At 42.0% G+C, this 23,865-nt stretch overlaps 1 protein-coding gene across 1 annotated transcript in view; it reads left to right on the top strand.

The window, feature by feature from the left end:
* The window catches only part of LOC311252398 (protein phosphatase 1H-like), a 28,468-nt gene extending 10,266 nt beyond the window's left edge, over positions 1 to 18,202 (top strand). The window contains exons 3-10 of the mRNA XM_084345544.1: positions 624 to 995; positions 3,320 to 3,432; positions 3,567 to 3,651; positions 5,685 to 5,803; positions 9,761 to 9,824; positions 10,792 to 10,899; positions 13,430 to 13,581; positions 14,053 to 18,202. Of these exons, the coding sequence (XP_084201670.1) occupies positions 624 to 995; positions 3,320 to 3,432; positions 3,567 to 3,651; positions 5,685 to 5,803; positions 9,761 to 9,824; positions 10,792 to 10,899; positions 13,430 to 13,581; positions 14,053 to 14,200 (1,161 nt within the window). The 3' untranslated portion in view covers positions 14,201 to 18,202. The remainder of the gene's footprint in view (positions 1 to 623; positions 996 to 3,319; positions 3,433 to 3,566; positions 3,652 to 5,684; positions 5,804 to 9,760; positions 9,825 to 10,791; positions 10,900 to 13,429; positions 13,582 to 14,052) is intronic.
* Positions 18,203 to 23,865: the final 5,663 nt, after the last annotated feature.

Raw genomic sequence — 23,865 nt, 5'->3', positions numbered from 1 at the left:
ACAGATGTTTCTGGACAACCACAAGATGTTTTTAAGGAGTCCGGAATGAAATGCTAAAAAAAAAAATGTGTAATTGTGATTTTGGTTGGTTTTTTTGGTCACACTCGAGACTCCATATAAAAACCCTCGTTAACGTGTATAGTATACGTGTATTACGTATGTGTATGTAATAAATGATAGAAAAAAGTTATAACTTGGGGCCGATACCTATATCAGGGAGGAAAAAAAATCAGATTTTTGAAATATCGGCTGATATTCCTTTATACATAGAATTTATGCATAAGTACACAGTTTTTGCAATGATTTCTTGAATGTAGTTATCAAACAATCGTAACAAAGATATGTACGTGATGGAGGCAGGATGTTGCAATAAACTTAATACAAAAGTTTTGATATCAGCACATATTGGACACCATATGCGCCAATAGGAAAACGTCTGTTATACAGCAATATTGGCTGATAATATCAGCTATCTAATTATCAGTCAGGCTCTAAAGAAATTCTAATCCCTTTATCATTTTTGTCTTGATTGTCTGGTCGAACGTAATCATGTCTAATTGAGCTGCTGCTTTGAAACAATGTGCTACGTGATGTAAAATCAATGTCCTTTTCCGTTTCTGCAGGAGAGTGAAGGCCTGGTGTTCCACTACTGGGCCTTGTTCGACGGTCACGCCGGTTCAGGTGCAGCAGTCGTCGCCTCCCGCCTGCTTCAGCACCACATCGCCTGCCAACTCCAGGCCGTCATCGAGATCCTTCGCAACATGTCCTCCCCGCCCCCGACCATCCTGGGCGAGGAGCCCGACAACAACCCCTACCTCCAGGGCAACATTCCAGTCCCTCACCGAGCGTTGACCCGGGCCGCTTCGCTGCGCGGGGCCGCAGGTGCGCCGGGCTCCCCGTGTAGCACCCCGCCTCCGCCACGCTTCTTCACTGAGAAGAAGATCCTGCATGAGAGCCTGGTGATAGGAGCCATAGAGAACGCCTTCAAAGAGATGGTGAGGGGCAGGTGCAAGGTCGTCAGAGATTTTAGTCCAGTCATCCTGACGGTGCTTCACACTCACTGGATTCACTCTGTCATGCATCATCACTTTACATTTTAGAGTTTTGGCTGAGACTCTTATAAAGAGAAATGACTGTGAGGTTCCAGAAAAGTGCTCGTAATCTTTTTGCAGGGATCAGTCGTCCATCCTGTCATCACCCCGTCATCAGCAGCTGTGGCACCTTCACTATCTGTCCTCTATTCCAAGTTTCCACACTTTGAAAATATCCGCCTCAGTTTATTCAGGCTGCGATGACATTTCGAGGCGTCATAGCGGGAAAAGCAAAGGTGTGATTAATAACTAATTAACGGTTCAAGTCAAAATGTACCTGGCATGAAAACACATCGCAGATCCAGTGTGTTATCTATTTTATTCGCATTGGAAAAGACAACTCTCATCACATCATGTTTTCCTTTTTGTTTTTCATCTGAAGGTGAATAAACAATTAGCAAACATGACATGTAAAGCTCTGCTCACAGGAGACTAGTCTTACTAGTAATTTGCAACAGTTGCAGAGGCTGTTTGTGAGAGGTTGTGTGTTTCTGTTGTCAGGCAAGTGAACAATTTTTAAATTTGATCGCAGCTCATAATAAGCTGAACAGCAGCTGAACAGCTGTGCTTTGAGATCGCCTACATTGACGTTTCAAAGGTGATGACAGAGAAGGTTAGGAGCAACACATGCAGCCACAGAGCATCTTTTATTTAACCTGAATGAGCTGCAAATGTGTGTTTATGCCTCTAACACATGCAGGAAGTGAACAAAACATCTTTGTACTATATTGATAACGTGGCTGCTGAAGAACAGCCGCTCCGCTCCTGAAACATTGATGATACTTTGATGCCCTCGCATCATATCCGGGGGGATAACATCAGTGGATCGAGTAAAATGCACTTTGCTTATCTCATGTGAATGCACTGCACGTAACACTGATATAGGGCGGTAATATCCAAAAAGCGCATGAGGTCTCCTGGTAATGCTTGTGCGAATAAAGACTATATTTTTTTGCAGAAGCATCATGTATTGTACGTATGCATGCAGTAAACATTTGCGTGGATACTAAGCAGCTGTGGAAACACAGCCACTGAAGGAGCCAACACATGTAAATAACTACAGATAAACTACAGCTGATTAGTGTTGTGTTTGCTGCCACACATTAATATTCTGACCACATTTCCACCAACACACGCTTGACAGAGATTATTAACCTTTAGCATCTCTGTTTGCAGTTTATTCAGACATCTGGCCTCAGGGAGCTGGGTTACGAAACAATGGCTGCTGGCTAAACACCACTCAGCCGTACACATTAGACGCTCTGGTTCAAAGGCAGCGTCTGATTAAACGTCTCAAATCATTTTCTTTCTTAATTAAAGGCATTAAGTCGTTATTTTTAATGGTGCAGTTGTGCGTTTCCTCATCATTTTCCGTCCTGCGTGTGTCTTTTCCTTTGTGAAGACTCGTCTGCACGAGCCAAAGCTTTTGCAGTTTTACCACTAGATGGCAATGGAAAGCAGCTCACACTGCTCAGGCCGGACCCCTCGGTACCCAGACTAAAAAAGATCACAAAGAAAGCTCATTTCAGTTCAACCCCCTGCTATCCTTTCCCCCTCGTGGAAAAAGAAGCACTCTTACACTTGATTTGACGTTCTTTGCAGGGGATTATCTCTGCATCAGTTAAAGCCGTGGCCTCTGTCGAAAGAAGTCCACCTGCAGGGGAAAAAACTGCTCATCGGGGGGCTGCTGTCTGCAGGGTTTCTGCAAGAAAAATCATGTGATTATATTCCTATTGTAGAAGGTTTGGAACAGAAAAGGCACGCAAGGAGGAGTTCAAGTAATAATGACGTATTCAGGCATTATTTGCACTTTAATATCTGCGTGTACGAGCAGCATGAAGCTCGAGATACAAACCGTCTCACGTGTCACTCTCTACATTATTCATGCGTTGTTTGCTGACACGCGATCAACAATAGGTTTCAAGTTAAACCGATCGATACTCCACAACCCAAGCATCGCCTGTCGTTCAAAATAGTTGATCAGATTTCCTCAGCCTCCATCTCTCCCTTATGGCCTCGTAGTCATATGCATGAGTGTTGCTGAATAGACGAAGGCCAGGACTCCTGCCTGTGTGGGCTGCCTGCAGTGTGGTTTTTTGACTTGACATTGACATTTCCTAATTTTCACTGCCACATGTAGGAGGACGTGGGAGGTTTTATAAAGCCGCTTTTTTTTTTTCGATGTCTCATTAAAGATTGACAAAAAAACGTCTCTCTCTCTTTCCCAGGATGCTCAGATCGAGAGGGAGAAGCAAGTGTGTAGCATCATAGGAGGATGCACAGCCCTCACTGTCGTTTACCTGCTCGGGAAGCTATACGTTGGGAACGCGGGTGACAGCAGGTGTGTGTGCTTACGATCCGTCCACTCAGTGAAAAGTGGCTCCCTGCACCGGTTTATATCAATAAAGCCGAGTTGAGTTTGTGCTCTTTTGAATGCAAGCTTGAATGTGCATTGCTGTTTGTGTATGTCTGCAGGGCGATCATTATTAGGAGCAATGAGATCATTCCTGTGTCGACGGAGTTCACACCAGAATCAGAACGACAGCGACTCCAGTTCCTGGTAAGGAAACGCTACTGTACTGTACGAAGTCTGATCTGTAGCCTTAATAAACATATGTAATAAGGTTATTCACACAAAGCCATGTTGGCTTATATAAAAACTACACACATAGGTAGTGACTGGTTGGCACACTCACTTTTTTTAGTTGACCACAGAAACAGTTTGTCAGCCACAGTTTCTCACTGTGTGCTCACACAACAAGCGACACAATCAGCAAGACATTTGAAGTCCATCAATTTCCTACAGAGCAGAGCAACAGCACAACACGCTCGTCGGCTGTGAATAGCTGGCTGTGATTGACCTTTTTATAGTCAGTGGCAGTAAGCAGTGACTCATGTTTCTGCATTTCCATGCCTCCTTTTGATTTCATGAATAGATAGAATAAATGGGTCCCGTGTTGTGCTCATTTTCAGGTTCGTACTTTTATTTTGGTGATGGACTAGAAAATGTTTTACAGGCTTTAATGTTACAAAAACACATTATTTTTCTCAAGCTGTCCATCGCTACAGCACCTCTATACACCTTCTGTCTGAGCGCCTGTCTCTTTAAAAAAAAAAAGCCCATTCTGTTCTAATTGGTCAGCTCTCACAGGCCTGAGCCGGCACCACCACTGCCAACTGAATTCCCATCCTCTCTGCTGGTGTTTTTGCAAACCAGGGCCGTACTAGGGGCTTTGCAACCTTACGGAAGTCCTGACGGCTCGTTTAAAGGCAACGCTTGTCAGCAAACATGTCCAAAAGACGTCAATTCATCGTCTTTGACGGCGTTGAAAAGACATCCAGTGGAGAGCCAGAGAAATGTTTTTTCAACATTCACCAGTGATGTCTAAGTGGCATTCTTACATTCCCTGAAGTTTTTATAAGACATTTCACAGACATCTTTTTAACTTCAGTCAGAGACATCTAAAGAACTTCCTCTTCCAGCCTAATTTTACTCCATGCAGCAAAAGCTACAGGCAGGATTTGAACCCCTGGTCTCAACCTCCTTAGTCCAAATGAGGCATGTTCTTTACCAGGTCAGCTGTTTATGACCAAAACATGGTATTTAATAACGCTCTCCTGGTAAAGTACATGCCTCATGTGGACGAAGGAGGTTGAGACCAGGGGTTCATATTCTCCCTGTGGCTTCTGCTGCATGGAGTTAAAATTTGGCCGACATAAAAACTTTAATTTTGAACCACGAGAAGTTCTTATTTTACAGTATTTACAGTAAATAGCATCAAAACATGCTTTATGGTAAAAAAAAGACATGGAAATCTCACTTTCTAAAATATGGGACCTTTGATTAAGAGTGAAGTGGAGGCTGCGCAGTACACTGGCATGGTCAACATCATCGAGGTTGAGTCCTAGATAGTGGCCCATGTTCGATTCCAGTCTGTGGCCCTTTGGTTTTCCTCTGGCTCTCTCTCTCTTTCCTGTCAGATTCTCCTAGCCATCCTATCAAAATAAAATGCTAACAGCTGCAAATAAATCTAAATAAAAAAAGAAGAAGAAGAAAACTGTCTGGATTACATAGCTTTATCCACCAAAGTTTACTTTTCAACTGTAAAATATCTGGCTCTGTACAGTTGATTTTAAATGCTGTTTTATGAAACCCTTAACAACATTCTGCTGCAGACATGGACACTTTCAGACTCACCCCTCCTCACTGTGTGTGTGCGTGTCTGGTGCTGATGATTATAAAACCTCAAACCCTCAGTCGACACCTTCACAACTCTCCTGCACGTCAATCACAACAGTCTTGACCAACGTAGGAAGAAAATTTAAGTGCTTGGCTCGGTATGTGATTGAACTGGTTTGTTTGTGTGTCGAGGTTGTAAAAAAAATGAATAAAGACAGGCGTGTATGTAAGTTTTCCCTCCAGCGTCGCATATTATCATCCTCAAAATTCCAGTGCGATTCAGGCTCACACAGAGTGAAATGGCACCGGACAAAAAAAGAAGTGATGGGCGATGACTTTCATTTGATCTGCAAATCTGCCGCACATTTATCTGCTTGACTGACTGGAAGGCCATCGCCGTCTGTGTCCTCCAGGGTTTCATGCAGCCTCACCTGTTAGGAAATGAGTTCACACACCTGGAATTTCCCCGGAGGGTTCAGAGGAAGGAGGTGGGCAAGAGGATGCTCTACAGAGACTTCACCATGAATGGCTGGTAAGTTTCCCCTCGTCTTTTTTGCATTTCCTCCTCTCACACCGTTTTCCCTGAGCAGACAAAGAACCCCTGCAGAAGATGAACGGCCTGCCTTAGCATGAATCATACCTCTGAAATGAAACCTGCTAATGCTCTGGGATTGCAGGCTCCCGCCGTCTCCAGCTGCATCCACCTTAAATGAAACAATAACCTGAAAAAGATTCCTATTGTCTGTCTCACTCCCTTTACCTCCTTTTGCTGCTAGTGAGAGCTGAAGAGACCAGCAGAGAGCTAATGAGGGAGCAGCCTAAACTGATAAGATATAATGATACAGCGGAGATGGTCCTGTGTGTGCGCCGTTATGTGGGTTAGCAAGGCACCACGCTGTGAGGCTGTGGCAGCAGTAGAAGCCGGTAATGAGACGTGCTTTCACTGACACACACTGCACTGTGTGTGTTGCGCTGTGTGATGTATATTTCACTATAAGTCCAGCCCTCAGGAGCAGAAATGTGGCAGCCAGGATGTGCTGCTGCAAGGACTGCTGCTGTTTCTCTTCAACAGAGTAGTTTGAAGTCATTGTCTTATATTTTGTCCATTTCTCAGGAGGGATGGTTATTATTTGAACATTTTCAACACTGGCACAGATCTAATCCTTAAGTTTCGGCACTGATAACAACACACGGCTTTTTGGGGATTTCTACTTAAAGTAATTTGAACCTACATTAATGAGTTGGCGTTTTCTTGGCCGCTGTGGGGCAAGCTGTAAACACAGCAGTGTCGTATTATCACCTTTTAGGTTAGAGAGCTTAAACTTGTGAGCAACAGTTGCTTATTTACATATCCCATCAGATGCAGCAACCACATCTGTTAGCTGTAGGCTAAATGTCGGCTAGCCGAGCTGTATGAACAGCACTAAAACAAAGTTTGCATTGTTTCAACATCGTCATATTACCGTTACAGCCACAAACATGACCTCATTGCTATGCATCCTGCGAACATCAGTGTTTAAAAAAAGAAAATTATTGTGAAGAATATGTTGCATTTTTTCGTTCGCTTGCTATAAAAACAAATGCACACGGCAGCCAGATCGAGATCTGTAGCAATTAGACGCAAGGCAGTGCTGCTCACACTGTTTTTGTCTGCAGGGCGGCAATCAGAAACAACAAAATGAAAGAACATAACAAGAGAGAGATTTCAGCAAAAACTTCCATGCAAGAAATCTGCATAAATGAACCTTTGCAAAATTTTGAATATGAATTAGAGATTATGATCAAGAAACAAGGAGACGTTGTGAATTTGAAGCCTGGGTCACAAACCAGGACGGCTGGAGAATAATTTTGAGGGATTTAATAAAGCTAAGGGATCAATAATGACTCCACTTTTGGCTGCTGCGCTTTGTTCACCGCGGGCAACCAATTCTGACGCGCCCCTTGAGCAAAAGCAGCTCATCAAAAATTCTCAGAGCTCGAGGGGATGTCTCCGACTGCTTGTTTTGTCCGACCAACAGTCAAAAAGTCAAGATTAATTATTGCAAAAACGATAAAACCACGGATTTGAGATGCAGGAAGCAGCTGATGTTTGGTGTGATTATTGTCTAAGCTCTTAATGTGCGTCTGAAATGCAAAATAGGACAATAGTGAAAGTGAGGATTCTCACATCGCAGCCCTTAATATCCCAGATAAGAGAGGGAAGATAAGTTAGTGCATTGTGGGAGTCTCTGCTGCGTCTCTCTGTCAGAGGTGTTAAGTTTGATGAGCGGGGATGATCGGATGACTGACGGATGAAGTTGTATCTCTACCTCTGCAGCACAAGGGCACAAGAGGAATAAAGCCAGGCAGAGAGAAATTGTGCCGTTTGGGTCGGGGAAAGTACACGTCTCGGATTTGAGACAGAAAAAGCGGGCAGAGAGACACCGACTGACAGACTGGGCGAACCCTGGTCAGATATGAAGCCGTTTGAAGTTGATATTCTCCGCTGACTGGTGACGCCAAGTCTAATCTGTGTAGTTTAAGTACATCAGCGTCAGCCGTGGAGTCTTTCAGTCTGACATCAAAGCTCCAGTTCTAAGTGTGTTTTGAGATCCGCCGCTTCCATTTGTGCACTTCTGAACTCATTTTCTGTTGTTGCTTGTTTGCTTCGGCTCACTAAATTTTTCAGCAGCAGAAACACTTGTTATTGCACTCTATAGAGACACTCTTGCACCGAGACAGGATCAAAACCTACGAGAAGGGTGGCCGCGATGTGTGTTTCCCACCTATGTGTTTATTTAAAAGGGTTGTTAAAGAACAAATGGAGAAATATGTTTAATGCAAAAAGGGAAACTGACACTAGACATGTAACATTAAAGGGAGACGCCAACATATTTACACATGAAGAGCACTTTAGTCATCATGGAGAGCACTCGAACGCCTAATGACGTCATGAGGGTTATCTCATCTTGAGCTTGGGGACAACAAACGAACTGGAAGTGTATTTCTGGAGTCCCATGGGAGGGACTGAGAGTCAGGATATCTCAGCTTGTGCTGCACCAATTATGACCATTTAAAAAATAAATAAATAAATAAATAATAACTCCGGCAAGCCTCCAAATGTTATTAACATTCAATACTGAATTGCTGGAGTACTCCTTTAACAATGTGAGGCAGCACAAGGAAGATTATCCAGAACTTAAAGCAGCCACAGTCAACATTTTGGCCACTTGGGGGCAGCAGGACAAGCTAATAATCTGTCTGCCACTACGGGTGACTCCGTTAATATCACACATAGTTATATGATCCATTGAGATTATAAAATATTGACAAGTGCAGCTTTAATTAGCATCCAACTGTGTCATTTAAAGTGTAGGGATGCAATCTTCTAAGCAGTTCCTTTAATTGACAGTCGGCTGCCTAAACAATCGATTGTCGGCATGTTTGAGGTTTTTCCATTAGAAAACTGTTTGAACCGCTGACATGATCCGTGTTTCTAAGGCAAAATCAAAGTAGGCAACATTAGGAGTTAAAAGAACAGATGAAGTAAACACCAACTGACCTGAATGAAAGATTAATAACACAAAATGATGACTTCATTTCAATTGTGGAGCTCTTCAACAACTGGTCCAACAAAACCCATATTGAGACGAATAAATGGATGAAATGTTATAATATCAGTTTGTATAGAAAGTCTTGTTGTATTTTCTTAATTACAAACTACTTGTATTTTAACTAAATACTTTTCCTCATACCAGTATGTCAAGTATTTTGTCATTTATTTTGATATATTTGAAAAGCAACTATTTGTTAGGATGGATGGATTTTATGCCCATCTCTGATTGCCGGTTAACACATTTTGAATTGGTTGAATTGTTAACGATTCATCGATTAATGATTAATCATTAACATCCCTAAGCTGTGACAAAGACCTAGTGGTTTTTTATCATTCACTTCTTTGTTTCTTATATTTGGACTGCCTGGATTACCTCATGTTTTTATTTGATTTGACAGTTTTGGCTACGAAGTATCAGTCCCACAGTAGCTAGTGCCTTGCCTAAGGACTGGTGGCAGTAGCAGTTGGTAAAGTTAAATCTGGATGGGTAATGATGCACCTGAGGGAGAGGCTGTAGAACCTGCTGACTGTGGATCTGTTGGGAAGCTAATATAGCATAGCATAGGGAAAACATTTATGATTTTATAATTTAAAAAAAGGCGTTATATACGTATATATATATATAAATAATTCTACTTAAAACATTTTTAGAGCGAGCTAACTGGCTAATGGCAGCCCTAGTTAGCAGCAGTTAGCGGTTACTCTGGTGATATGCTGCCCTCTGTGGCCCATTCCTACATAATGCACCTTTTTAAAGAGAAATCTCCATTTGGTCTTCTCACTTGACTTAATGTATCTTTTTCAAAGTGTGTTTAATATTTGTGTGTGTGTGACAGAAAGACAGAAGACTCATTCATCGTCTTGGTTCTGCTTCTCTTTCCTTAAAAAACACAGGGCGTACAAGACCATCGAGGATGAAGATCTCAAGTTTCCACTCATATATGGGGAAGGAAAGAAGGTAAGAGTGTGTGTCGACTCCGAGCTCTGTGCGTCTGCTGTAGAATTCATAACTGCAGAGAAAATCACTCGCTCTAACATTGTCAGTCTGACACACACACACACACACACACACACAACATGCCTGCCAGCCACCCGGAGAGTGGGCGAACACTTGGTCTCTGATGTGCGAGTAACACACTGTGCATACATGTGTGTGTGTGTGAGTGTGTGTGTCAGCGTACACCCTCACTAGAAGAGGGAGCAGACGGTCCATCTGTTTCACTCCAGTAGCTACATCTAACACACACGGACGTTCAGACAGACACACACCACTCGGGAGATGACAGTCGTCTCTCTGAGAAGTGAAGTTAATCCCCAGTGGGACGGCAGGGGGAGAGATGAGAAGGAGAGAGCGAAAACTGCAAACACTCCACCAAATAAATTGCACAAAACGCTTCGAAATTCTCTGTCGCGGCCGTGTTCGTTTCATATTTTTCAATCAGCTCGGTTTGATGCCAAAGAGAGACGTAACAAGAGTCTCCGTCAGAGGGGAGAACGGCATCTGACGACCACACGGCTGATGAATGACTGCTGGATTCAAAGGACAGACAAAAAAAGGAAGAGTTTTCACACAGGGATGAAAGAGCGGGAGAATATTGAGAGAGAATTTGATAATGAAAAGGAACAGAAAAAATAAGTTTCAGCGCACTTAAGGCTCTTCACAGATCCCCAACAGCGTCGCATGTTACATTTGTGTGTTTAACGCGCCACCGAAAATACGCTTCTCACAAAAAATGCAACCGTGTGAGCAATTAGCAGCTCCGCCGCCCACTTGTGTTGTAGATTCTGACTGGGAGAAAACAGGGTGAAACACTGCCATCGTGGTTACTGTCACTCAATATGTTTACACCCATATGTTCATTCATAGCGAACAGACAGACACCAGATTTATTTTTAAAACCGATACTGAAATCTGTGTTTTCCAGGCGAGGGTGTTGGCCACCATCGGTGTGACCCGCGGGCTGGGTGACCACGACCTCAAAGTCCACGACTCCAACATCTACATCAAACCGTTCCTTTCCTGCTGCCCTGAGGTAAGAGCCAGCTCTGCATGAAGCCCGCTGACACACATTCAGGCATTGATTACTCAAAAACTAAGTGAAAGTCCAACTATTTTTGGCTGCTTCGGCGTAAATCCCTTGTGCGACCAAACAAACTTTCACCGGGGAAAAGTCTGCAGTTAATGTCAGTTTGCAGGCTACATATAACTAATCAGGTGCTCTGCTGCAGCAGGTTGAACAGCTGGAAATGGAAACTCGGGATGCTGGTGTGGTCTGTACTCTGCGATACCACTAACAACACACAGTCTGTCCATGACATGTAGGCTGCAGCGCGAGTTTATTTGCTTTGTCTCTCATTCCCTGAGGTGTAACACCGGCCGTCTGGCAGCTTGCCTGCTCGCTGGCAACACAACCTTCCAGCTGGCTGAGACAAAAAGGATGTTTCCCTAAAGACCTTGTTTCCTCCTCTTACTAATAAATAACTATTAGCAACACATTTAAAAAACAAATCTACATTATTTTTGACCTTGGACCTTAAAAGGTGCACTACAGTATGTAGTTTTGGGAAGGAAACTTTAATCAGAAGAGACGGATCTTCATTGACTGCAGTTTGCACGATTTAGTCCTGCCATCGGTTTCACACTATTCCAGTGATCTACAGGTGGAAACACACAGAGAAACACAATAATGTAAATAATGTAAATAATGCAGGTTTCTAATAATAATCAAAAACTGAGCTTTGAAGATGCTCATTTTTTTAGACTTCAAAGACACACAGGGCTTCATGGTGAATAACAATCAAAGTAAATATTGCATTAGTTCGCAGTGCTTTCAATTGATTTTTTACTATTGGAGTGTGGTATAATTTAAAGTTGTGGTTAAAGGAATAATACTATTGGAGTGAAACGCTTCTTGCAGAGAGCTGGCGACAAGAAACCCCTCTCACATCTGTGCAGCATATATGTAGCCCGAGCTAGCTTAGATTAGCTTAGCTTAGCATAAAGACTGGAAACGGCTAACCTGGTTATGTCAAAAGGTGACAAAAATCCACATATTCAGTTCAGTTTGCTATAAATGAATGAAATGTATGTACAAATGTACAAAAATGGGATTCCAGTCTCTGTAACAAATGGATCTTTCTCTGGTGCTAATACCGATCGGGCACAGAGAGAAATACAGTGGATATCAGCTTACGTCTGCGGTTGGCCTGTGTTTCTAGCCTCTCAAAACACAGGGGGTTGTGGGCTGACATGCCTGCGTCACCTTAAACCCAACAACTCCTCAGACTCTTCTCCGTTACAGTCAAAATCCGAACAAACTTCTTAAGAATCCAAAATCTTGTTTTGTCTCACGTCCTACGTGAAGCCTGTTACACGACTTCACCTGATTCTACCTCTATCTTATCTGCACCACAGTCCCTGTCTGAGCGGGGCTCTCCGCTGCAGGAGAACTTGAGCTCACCTGTCTGACTGTCTGGCACCGGTTTCAAAGCACTTTCATCTTCTGATGTAGTTTGTCTTATAGAGTTTTGCATTTTCCCTCCCACAGCTCTCCGCTTGATCTTTAATTCATTAATACTTGGAGTTCATACCGGGTTCGCGTGGCAGACTTAACTCCTCTCAGCACTCTGCGTCTCTTTCTTTCTCTCACAAACACAACTTTCACCTCTCGCCGAAGCGTCTCGAGTGGCTCCTCGAGATGCTCTTAGTGAATGAAAACTGCATTGGCTTCATTAAGTGGTGAAACTACCATGCGCTGTGCCATGTCAGTATAGATTTATTTACGGCTGGAATACGCGCACTACTTTAGCTGAGTGTGCTCGATCGTGGCAGCTGCTGAAAGAAATCTTTTACTTGATGTAACTTTAGAATTCCGATGCCTGCAAAAGAAAAGTCGAAGAGCTGCTAGCATGTTCAGGTTAAGGGTAGGGTTCATGTAACTTGCTATTTTGAAGGTGAAGACTGCTCACCCAGGGGTGGTTGTAGATAGAGAAGATAGTGGAAGGGAGGAAAATGTCAACCTGTAAATTGCTTACAGGCCAGCCATAAAAATATAAACAAAAAAACATAACTAGGGGAATGCCCAATGTCCACTACAGGACAATAAACCAATAAATAAACAAATGCCTCTCCCCGCTATAATAAATAAATGTGCTCCCACAAGCCCCAGGGAAATAAAATGGTAAACTGAAGGTGTGGGTGTGGGTTTTAAGAGGTTCCCAAATAAACAAAGTTCCCTCAAGAAAGATGTGGGCAGCCAAGAAAACAAAATAGGGCCTAAGTAGACCAGAGTTTCTGGCTGACAATCTAAGGGGGAACGAGGTTCTCGGTAATTCAGGGAGCGATTCAGAACGGGCCAGAGGCAGAGCAGAGCAGCTAGCGTAGTTGTATACCACCTAGATAAAGGTAAGAAGGTACAATGATCATGAAATTTGGGGGTAACTCAGCAGCAAAGTAATAACTTGAAGTCACGACAAGGATGTAAATAACATGATGAAATTAATTTTGTTGCTTCAGGCTGTGCTTTTAATGAAATCCTTAATGTTTTGTGTTTTGTGATGCAGGTAAAAGTATACAACCTGATGCAGTATGAGCACGGGGCTGATGATGTTCTGGTAATGGGAACCGACGGCCTCTGGGACGTCCTCTCCAACCAGGAAGTAGCCGAAGCTGTTACCTCGTTCCTGGCCAACTGTGACCCCGATGACCTGCACAGGTCTGCTGCTGTTTTTTTGTCCTTCCTCTTACTCTTTAATTATATCTTTGATGCTTTGATTCTGTATGCCAGAACATCTTGCTTCCATTTCTCCGGTGAATGTCAAGCGTCTGCATTCATTCCCTCTGAATGTTAAGCTGTTCTGCTGTACATCGTGCCACTGTGTTGCACATATTGTTTCCCTTTCAAGGATAAATTCCAACCTTGGCCACACATCAGTTCCTCTCGTACATTTCACACATTTTATTATACGGGCATATAAAGACAGAAATAGACATTTTATCTCACCAGTGCAGAGTGGATACAACATCTTTTCAAGTCCAAGGACGGCATTTTGAAGCAAAATAGCAAATAATACAGTTATAATGACAAAATACTCACCCCAATTAATGGGTGACCTCATGTTTCACACTGCATAAAATGACTCATAGTCCAGTTATTGTCACAGTCATTGTTTCCTCTGTTGTCCAGGTATACGATGGCGGCACAAGACCTGGTGATGAGAGCGCGTGGTGTGCTGAGGGACCGAGGCTGGAGGATCACCAATGAGCGCCTGGGCTCCGGAGATGATATCTCGGTCTTCATCATACCGCTGATGTACGGAAACCGTCAGCCCTGAGGAACCCGACGCAGATGCTGTGAATGGTTCAAGGACCTGAAGGGCGTGTAGGCTCTTAAACCAGCAGGACTGATTAGTCCTGGACTGAGTATCCCCCTTTGAGTTCCCCTCAGTGCTGTTTGCACATTTCCTCTCTTCCTAAGACCAAGGACTTACTTATATTTGGATATTTAGATTTGTTGGTGTTTCACATCTCTGTAGGAGTTCAGAATTGGTCAGCCACAAATTATGGCTGCTCAGGGCTTGTCAAGAAATAATCTGACCTGTTCAAAGTTGATGAAAAAAATCAATGTTATCAGTGGTGGTAGTTAAGATGCCCCTGGGCTTCTGCAGAGATGTGAAAGCTGAAAAAGGCGAATGCTCTTCCACAGTGAAGAAAAGACCTCTGTCTTTCCGTTATTCTTACCTCTCTTGCAGTGCTGTACAATACTTGGCTCCTCCTCTTCCTTCTCTTTTAGTCCCCCCCTCTTCTGCTGTACTGTACAGTCAACTCGTTTGTAAAAAAAAAAAAAAAAATACCTCCTTCGTGTAGTGACCATGGACCAGGCTGACAGGTCAGCTGCGTTTTCTGTTTTGCCACAGTGTGGCTCTGAAGGATTCACTTGCTGAAGAACTGAAGATTACAAACTGTTGCATGGAAAATAGGGAAGGGGGAGGGTGGGTTTACCTTGTGCAATCAGTTTTAATTTTTCAGAGTTAGTGCACAACTGAACGATGTGGACAGAGAAGGAAAGAGACAAGGACCTGACATTAAGCAGCTCACAGTAGCAAGGCAGATCAGAGAGCAGTTTTTGCTGCGGAGTGAGAACTCATGAGACTGTACAGATCAACAGTGGAGACGTAGCTTGTTGTTTATGAGGAGAGTTTGATTTGAAAATTGCTCAGTCATTCAACATCTGCATAAAAACATATTCATGGTGTCATTTAATCTGATTTTGAGTCATAAAATTCAAAAATTGTCACGAAAAAACAAACAACAATAATTTAATCAATAAATCAATCGTTTGGTTAGTCAGATGGCAATGCACGTTTCTGCAAACCACGGATATGTTGGATCTTTACACTTAACACTACACTGCAATTTATGTTGCAGCTTTACGTTTCTTTAGGTGACATTTTCAACGAGCTAAGCTATACACTAAGAATGAGTGGACATGACTTGTACATCAGTGTACTCGCACTTTAGGCTGACCCACATCATTGACCCAGGAGCCATTATACATGAAGTGATGAAGAGGCAAATATTCCCTGCAGCAGGGAGGATTCAATTAAACTCCTACTTGTAATTTTAAGTCATGAAATACAATCAGCAAGTCGTAGTGAACAGAAGTTTTACAAAAAACCCTTAAAGCTTTCTTTTGCTTTAACACGTTTGGCTTTAGATGCTTTGGTGTAGATCACATTTGTCTTCAGAGGGACAGGTTTGGGAGTAACAATATGCTACGCAGTGATTTACTGTGTGTCAGTGCATGCAGTGACATATTGTAGGCCTGGGAATATGAGAGACGGTGCAATGGTTTACACTGCTGTTTGTTTTTATATGGACTGACTTTGTATTTCTGTAATGTATCAACGGGTTAGTGGTAATGTTATTTGTTTGTAAATGTGCAGAAGAAAATGCATATATTTATAAGGTTGTTTTTCCCTTTAGCGTTGTTAGCATTCCAGACGTTTAGCGCAAGAGCTGGGTTGCGATTGATTGCGAAGGAAGGGACCGAAATGAAAATGGTAATGGCCAGACACAAAACCAAATCATGTGTTTTCCAGCTTCCTTTTATCATTAATCTGCATCCGCAATCCTCAGCCAGCCGCACTGGGTTATATGAGGTAGAGGGAGAAGTCGTCTGGGGGAAGGAGAAACTTCAGAAGACTAATATAAAAGTTTTTTGAAAAGTTTGATTTCAAGCTGAGAAGAAAAAAATTACTGACAGCATATAATTAAAACAAAATTCATGTTTTCCTTGACTGAAAGTAAGCAGTGATAGCTAAGGTTTAATGTGTTTTTTTACTCAATAGTGAGTAAGTGGAGTTTTGGAGTAGCACTGATTTACTTTAGGCTTGACTGTAGAGTGAGAAGATTTCTCCTTGTTGTATGAAACAGGGCGTAGAGGCGTTAGACTGAATCCAAAGAATTTGGAAAATGTTGCCGTGCCAGGATGAGGAAGCCATTGTTAGAGGAAGAGTTTAACATTTTGGGACACGTGTAGCCTGCTTGCTTTCTGACAGAACGTTATATGAGAAGATTGATACAACACTCTTATGTGTGCAATAAATGTGAAGCGACAGCTAGCGGTTAGCTTAAAGGTGCAATATGTAAGAATTGTAGTTGGATAAATTCAAAAATGAACTCAAATTTTCAACATGTGAAGAAAAAAAAGATGTTTTCACTTTGTATTTTGTTAGCATGCTAACCAGCTACCCTTTCCAGCCCAGTTCCAGAGCTACAGTGCTAGCGATTAAACACCAACACATACCCAGTGCTCAGAACTTCCTGTACGGATCGCTAACTGCACAGCTAACTGAGCTAACTAGCTAATAGCAGTTATTTGGTGATATGGCCCCTTTTTGTATGAATTTGACGGGTGGCCAGCTTAGTTTAGCCTAGCTTAGCATAATGACTGCAGAGAGAGGGAAAGAGCTAGCCCAGCTTTGTCCAAAATCCCTTCAAAAACTGAAGTGTAAAGACGAAAATTTACTATTTTACAACATTTTTACATTTTTGTTAGCTTCAAAGGGTTTGGTAGGCAGCCAGGCAAGCAGTTTTTCCTTGTTTCCAAGCTAATTTAACAGTCTGATAGCATTAGCTTCATATTAAGCATCTCACCTACCAGAAAGCAAATAAGTATAATTCCCAAAATGTTGAACTTTTGCTTTACGTCACATGATATGTGCCATTGTTGCATGGGCTACTTGTCATCTTAGCTTGAACTATATTGCAGTTGACAATTGTCTACATTCCTCCAAGCAGCAGTCATTTACATTTGCCTGAAGTTCATATGGTGCATATTTTCCTCCTGTACATTCCAGACAAAGAAATATTTAATTTAAAGATGATGTATACATCATGATTTGTTGTTGTTTGTAGCCTATTACATCCGTTCTTTCATCAAATAAGCTGTTTGACATTAACCAAGTTTTTTTTAAAAACTTTTTCTCTAATTAATTTATTGAATGTTCGTTTTTTTATTATTTTATTTGACTTTGTTGAGTCTAAACTGTCCTGCCACCACCTAACCATCGTCTTCGCATGTGTCTCAGTTCAAGAGTGGTTTCAAACAACCGGGCTTCGTCCGACATGTGAAGTGAGTGAATGTTTTGAACTGTGAACTTGCGGAGACAAGTGTCGGATGGGGCGTCAGTATGCGTTGAATGTTCATCCATATACCTGTCCTTAAGCCTTTTCTCTTAGATGAATGTCAAAAGAATGATTTATTTTTCTCATCCTACTGTGCCACCCAACTGCTGCACATCAACTCAGGTTATATTATCATGTGTAGTTAAAGTGACTGAGCTGTTAAAGGCGGGGAGTCCCCCAAGGTGGTGTATTAGTCCTACTACATTTTTTAATTACATGGGAGAAGATTGTTGTGTTTGAGAAGCTTGACTTAAAAGTTTACTTTTCCCCTCAAGCCTGACTGTAGGTTTCCCATTTTGAAGCTGTTCTATTGTGAAAGTGACACTGTTGTTCTTTTTTTCTACCTTGAGACTATAAGGTTCATTATGGGGAAACTGAGAAGAGCCGGGAGGTTTTTTTTCTGTAGCAAGAGGAATTTGAAACCCATGGGGAACCGTTTTTAAGTGATCATCGTGCTGCCCTCAACCTACTCATTTGTGAATGTGAAATGCACATTTTGTATAACTTAAAGATCAAAAAAATAATTATTTTTAATGTTCCCTTGTGCATCTCTGACTTTTTTGCGGGGGGGAGGAAATGTTTACCTTCAGTGTTTCTTTTCCATAAATGAAAAAATAAAAAAACGGAAAATAAATGTTAAAGATCAATGTAAAAACTTGTAGTTTGTGTCATTAAAGAAAATTGAATGTTGATGTGCAGACACACAGATAGTTCCCAGAATCCTTCTGCTCACAGTCCAAATCACTCGCCAGACGGAATCAATCTGAAAGAGCAGGAAACAGAGGAGCAGAAGTACAGAAACGCTAATCAATATTGTTGCTGTTTCTATTCCCTGGCTTCTCCTTGTGGGAAAGCAAAAACCAACAAACAGGGTCAACTGGCCTGCGAAAGACTATTTAGACTTTGAGAGCAGAGAGCAGAGGGATTCATTAGTGCTCACTGAATCTCAACGTTGGCAAACACACTGACAGAAAAGGGTCAATTCATACGGCGCACTGTGGACTCTGTGAATGTGCACAATAATACAGATGCAGTCCTTAATGATGATGAGGTTAACCCGGGTAGAAGCCATTATCCTAAATGTATTTCCTGTATTGAATATACATTTATCACGGAGGAAATGCAAAGAGAAACAGATGAATGTCCGTACTACTTTATATGGTATTATACTAACTGCTACGAGGTTGATTTTCTACTACTGCCACTTCCATTACCAGCTGAAGACTGAGACTCATCCAGAAACACCTGCCCTCAAACAGATCGTACTAAAACGATGGACTGGACGTTATGTTACTTTACAAAAAAACAAGCCCCTTCCCAGTTTTATTTGTGTTTTCACCTTCCACACATGATCTCATAGTAAAATAGGCCTAACTACTGATTGGTACCATTCAGTTTGACATTAATATGATGGTGTTCCCCTGGAACAATAATTTTCTAGCCATTATATTGCATAATAGCAGTTGGATTAGCAATAGCAGCCCTAGTTGACTTCTGTGGGTGTCGGTACAATTTTCAAACACTTACTTTCTCTCTATTTCATTAGTTTCAAACATTAAAAGTGGAAAACTAGAAGATAAAACAGTGTTACATTGGCTACATCACTATCGATTGTGATATTTTTGGTGAAATTATTATTTTATGGGTGGTTATGGTCTCATTTTTTTATGTTAAATTCCTGCCAGGATGTTAGATAGTTAGCATACATACAGTATATTAGCTAGCAATTAAATAAAAGGTTCAACCGATATGTTAAAGGACTTTAAAATATATTTAAAATAGCAGGAAATTAGTTTTTAATGGTGAATATTTTTCTGAGGGGGTACCCTCAGGGCCGGATTGAATGGACAGATTACCCCAGGCAGACTTTTTTCAGGCCCTGACTGGAGATTTATTTTAGATTTTTTAAATATTTTAAAATGTATGTTAAACATTATTTGAAGTAGACACTTCTTTCCCCCTGTTGGGGCCCCCTAGTGGCAAGATGGCCTAGAATGTCTGTGCCTAGATCCTCCCAGGGTGCCCCCAGCTTCAGTCATCCCCAATGTTGTCACCTTGAGCAATTGGCAAAATTGCAAGTTGCAAAATTATGCATAATTTTTACTAAATGTCCAAGCTACACTTTAATTTTCAGAAAAGAGCTGGCACTGTCACTCATCAGAAAGAACCAGAATACCATCCCTTCATATGATGAGCCACGCTTACGCCTCTCCCCCTCAAATAATTTTCGTACACTCCCTAAACTTGTCCTAAGTCCCACCAGTAATGTAAAACATGTCCACAGGTAAACTCCACTGCAGTGAACAGCATTATAAGGTCAGCTGTCTTGATTCCAAAGGATAAAAACTATGTCAGCTCCTCTGAATTATGGATACATATCCTGACTCTCTTGGACAATCATATTATCCTCCAGGCTCCTGAGAAAAATTTAAAAAAAGAGTTGGAAAGAAGAGACACAAACGCACATGATATGTAACATTAAAACCACTTTATTTCAAATATATTAAAGCTTTGCACGTGTTTCATTCAAACATATTCACACCTTCTGTTCATTTACGCACAGGAGACATGGTTATTATGGAGGCACATTCAGACTCCGTTCAGTTTATTCTGTTTACAAACAACACAGTGAGCCCAGTCGTCCGCGTCGATCCGGTTCGCCTCCTCTGTCGCAAGTCACCAGCGCCGGCAAGGCAGTAGATTGCGCAGTCATCTCCACAAGGGGTAATATGACAACCCGACCAACAGCACAAACTACTACCTCAACCAGAGCGTGGCCCCTCGACGCTCTCTGCCTTTTTCTTTTGTCCTCTTTGGGATCTCTCCGCTCAGTCGGTCTGTGTCGCTGTGCGTAAAAGCGCACGGGGGGGATAAAATGGCGTGCGCGCAAAACGTGGCCGCAATAAATCGAGACAAAAACCCCACCCAAAGAAAAGGAGGAGAAAAAAAAAAACACCTCCTGTACCTATCCCATATTTCCTGCACCTCCTCCTCTCCTCGGATGACCTCAGTGAAAATGACATATGGCAGGTGAGGACGGCGGGGCTCCCCGTCTGTTTCCTGAGTGCCACGGGCGACATTCATCCCCGTGTCAGACCCACAACAAGGGATCGCGGAGGCTGTAAATGTTGTTTTGGCATGATGACATTAAAATTCAGTCCGCATGACATGAATGAATCGGAAAAAACAATATATGATCTGCGGGATTCTGCAGACTCCAGACATCGAAACGTGAAATTACGCGTAAAAATCACCATAGACACATGACAGCATGTATTAGTTTGAACCAACACGGAATAAAATGACCAAAAATAAAAAATGTAAAATAGGAAAAACTGATTTTAGTCTTTTGTTTGCGTAATGAAGCACAAGCAATCAGCAGCAGACAAGCGAACAAAGTCAACATAAACTCACAGCTGTGATTCTGTAGGAATATTACCAGGGTTTAGTTGGATCAGAGAGGACGCAGGAAAACCCCACACCGACTCCTTCACCTTGCAGCTGAACTGCAGCAGACTGTTTTATAATCTATTGTTGTCTGTCTCTGTCTCTGCGTCGCGCAGGAAAGTTGTCCCGCCGTCAAACCCGCTCGATCCAAAACACGAAGCCGTGTAGAAAATCCACAGCGGAGCGACGAGCCGCTGTCTCTGCCCTTTTTCTCCCCGCAAATGCCGCATGTCAGGTAGGTGTGGAAAATGAGTGGAACTGGCGGAGCGGCGTGGATAAAATTCGCGGGGAACGTCAGGACGGGTGTAGGCACGAGCGGAGAGCAGAGGAAAACGCAGAGGTCTCACTCCGACGGGTTTTTCCGAACTCCTGCAGAGGGAGAGAGAAGGTGGCAGAGTGCGCCATCAGCTGGCCGCACTCAAGACACCTGTCTCAGGACAACAGCAACAGACCATGATGATCATAATTTCACCATTAACACACAGTGGAATGTTTTACGAACCATTTATTAAACAATTTATTGAAAAATAATTATAGTAATTACAGAGCAAAACCATTTTTTATTCTAACCAGTATCAACTTGCTTTATTGTTCACATTTTTACTTTAAAAAAATCAACTTAAAAAACTTAAAATCTTATTTTTCCCACCTATCTTCTCATCAGCTAATAAATGGTGTCAGGTGAATACAAACATTTAGAAAAATCAGAAAAATCAGTGGTGGAAAGTAACTAGGTACTAGTTACTACCTTTTACTTAACTACATTTATCTGACACCTTTATTAGTTCCTCTGAAGATTCACATTAATGATATAAAATATAATCAACAGATACGCTACGCTATTATGAAGAATTTCAGTTGAAAATTAACTAAAATTGTCCACAGAATATGAAGATATAACAGTTTTGATGTGTCAAAGGCACTGATGTGTTGTGTTGCAGAGATATCGGCTAAAGTTAGCATGCTAGCTAGCTAGACCCAGACCTGAAAACCTCTTGCTCCTAATAGTCTAAGGCCCTGTACACACTACACGGGTGTTTCTTAAATGGAGCTATTTCTATTTGTGTGTAGACAGGAAAACCAGGGTTTTTTGGCTCGTCTCCATTGTGTAGCAGGCTTCTGCTTGGCCAATGTGGCCTTACAGTAAAGGTTTTATCGCCACCTGTTGCTTTGGCGTGCGCTTGACAGCCTACGTTTATGTTTTCATACCGTTGGTGTGGACGGGAATGTTATTGAAACCAGAGGAGGAAAAAAATTTGTTTTTAAAAATACCAGCGTATGTGTGGACTAGGCCTTAAGCTCCTGCGCTAGTGGTGTAAACACCAACACTCAGCTAGTAGCAGCTAGCTGCATGGCTAAGCTAACAGTAGCTTCATTCATGGATGTATACACAGAACACAGTTAGCAGCAGTTTGCATTAACTGGTGATATGCTGCACTTATTGTGGGGAGTATGAATTCAACACATGGACAATTCTTACATACCTCAAGATAAAACTTTGACTCAGGTGGAAATTTAAAAGCTATCAAGCCCCACCTGTATTTGCTGAAACATTATAGATACTCTAAAAATAAATGTCTACAGATTTCTCTGTAAAGATGTTAAATATAGGCTATATGTTTAAAATTCATCATATTTCCCGAGCTCCTCCTCGAGTTTTAAGTTTTGGGTCACTTTCACTGACTGACCGACTGGTTTCCGTTTTCTCCCTCAGAGTGATCCACTGTTCTGCACACTGCCGGCTCCTCTCCTCCTCCCTCCTATTGGTCAGAGGGACGAGCCGCTGCACGGGGGAACCTCCCAGCTGTGAGCGGGCAGAGAACCCCGTCGGAACCCGGAGAGAACACCGTGTTCCTCCTCACAGATGAGCCTGCAGCTGCTGCACATACTGGGACAGACTACACAGAGTGGGAAGTAAAATGGCAGACGAGGTGTATGTCTCGTTTAAATCCCAAAAATAAGACACGATTCAGGGGGAACAGTGAGATGAAGGATACTGCAGGGGTTCCTCCTCACTGCTGTGATGAAGATCTCTGTGCTTTTGATGAAGATGAAGAGATTGACACCAGATTGAAGCTTTAACAGGATCTTTACTTTTTACACTAAAAAATATTTTTTAAGCCCAGACATGATAAGCAAAAATTAACAAGTACACATCTTTAGGTATTTTCCTTTAAAGGGGCACTGTGTAGTTTTGGGGAAGACGTTGAAAGTCAGAATTTTAATACCTACAATATTAATGAGGTAATAAAACAGTAGATAATCAGAGATATTTATTTTTTCCATAACTGAATAAACAAGCTGTTCTCAGAGGTCCTGAGAACACTGTTTGAAGCTAGGAGGGTGGCAGGGTCCGCCACATATGAACAAAGTAAAACAGTATGAAATTGTGTTGTCCTTTAAGGTCAGTTTGTTTATTCAGTCATGAAAACAAAGTGTTTGTGTATTTAGTTTATTAAGAAATAAAAAAAAAAAATCAATTTCTTTCTCTTCTGATTAAAATGTCTTCCCCACAACTACACAGTGCACCTTTAACTTTGATAAAACGACACACACTAAAGAGAAGAGAGACCAGCAGGAAGCTTTACACAACTTTATTGAAGATTGTGTATAAATACACATGCACAATTCAAATGTAAACCCAAGTGAACTCAAGTGCAGCCAAACCTGGAAACCCCCTTAATGTCGTCATGCAAGGATGTCTGGATTATTTTTTTTTTTACAAAAAAAGTCCCAAAACAACAGAAGCATCCTTTCTTTAAAAATATTCCCTCCCTGACAAGAGCACAGGCAAGACTTTGCAAACTAGTGTTTATGTGTGGACTCATCCACAGCCCTCCCTCCCTCCCTCCCTCCCTTCCCA

Source organism: Pagrus pagrus (genome assembly GCF_965226575.1).
Source record: "Pagrus pagrus genome assembly, chromosome: 23".
NCBI classification, from domain to species: Eukaryota; Metazoa; Chordata; class Actinopteri; order Spariformes; family Sparidae; genus Pagrus; species Pagrus pagrus.
Note: the sequence above shows the minus strand (reverse complement) of the source record. Positions and strands in the feature narration are given on the sequence as shown.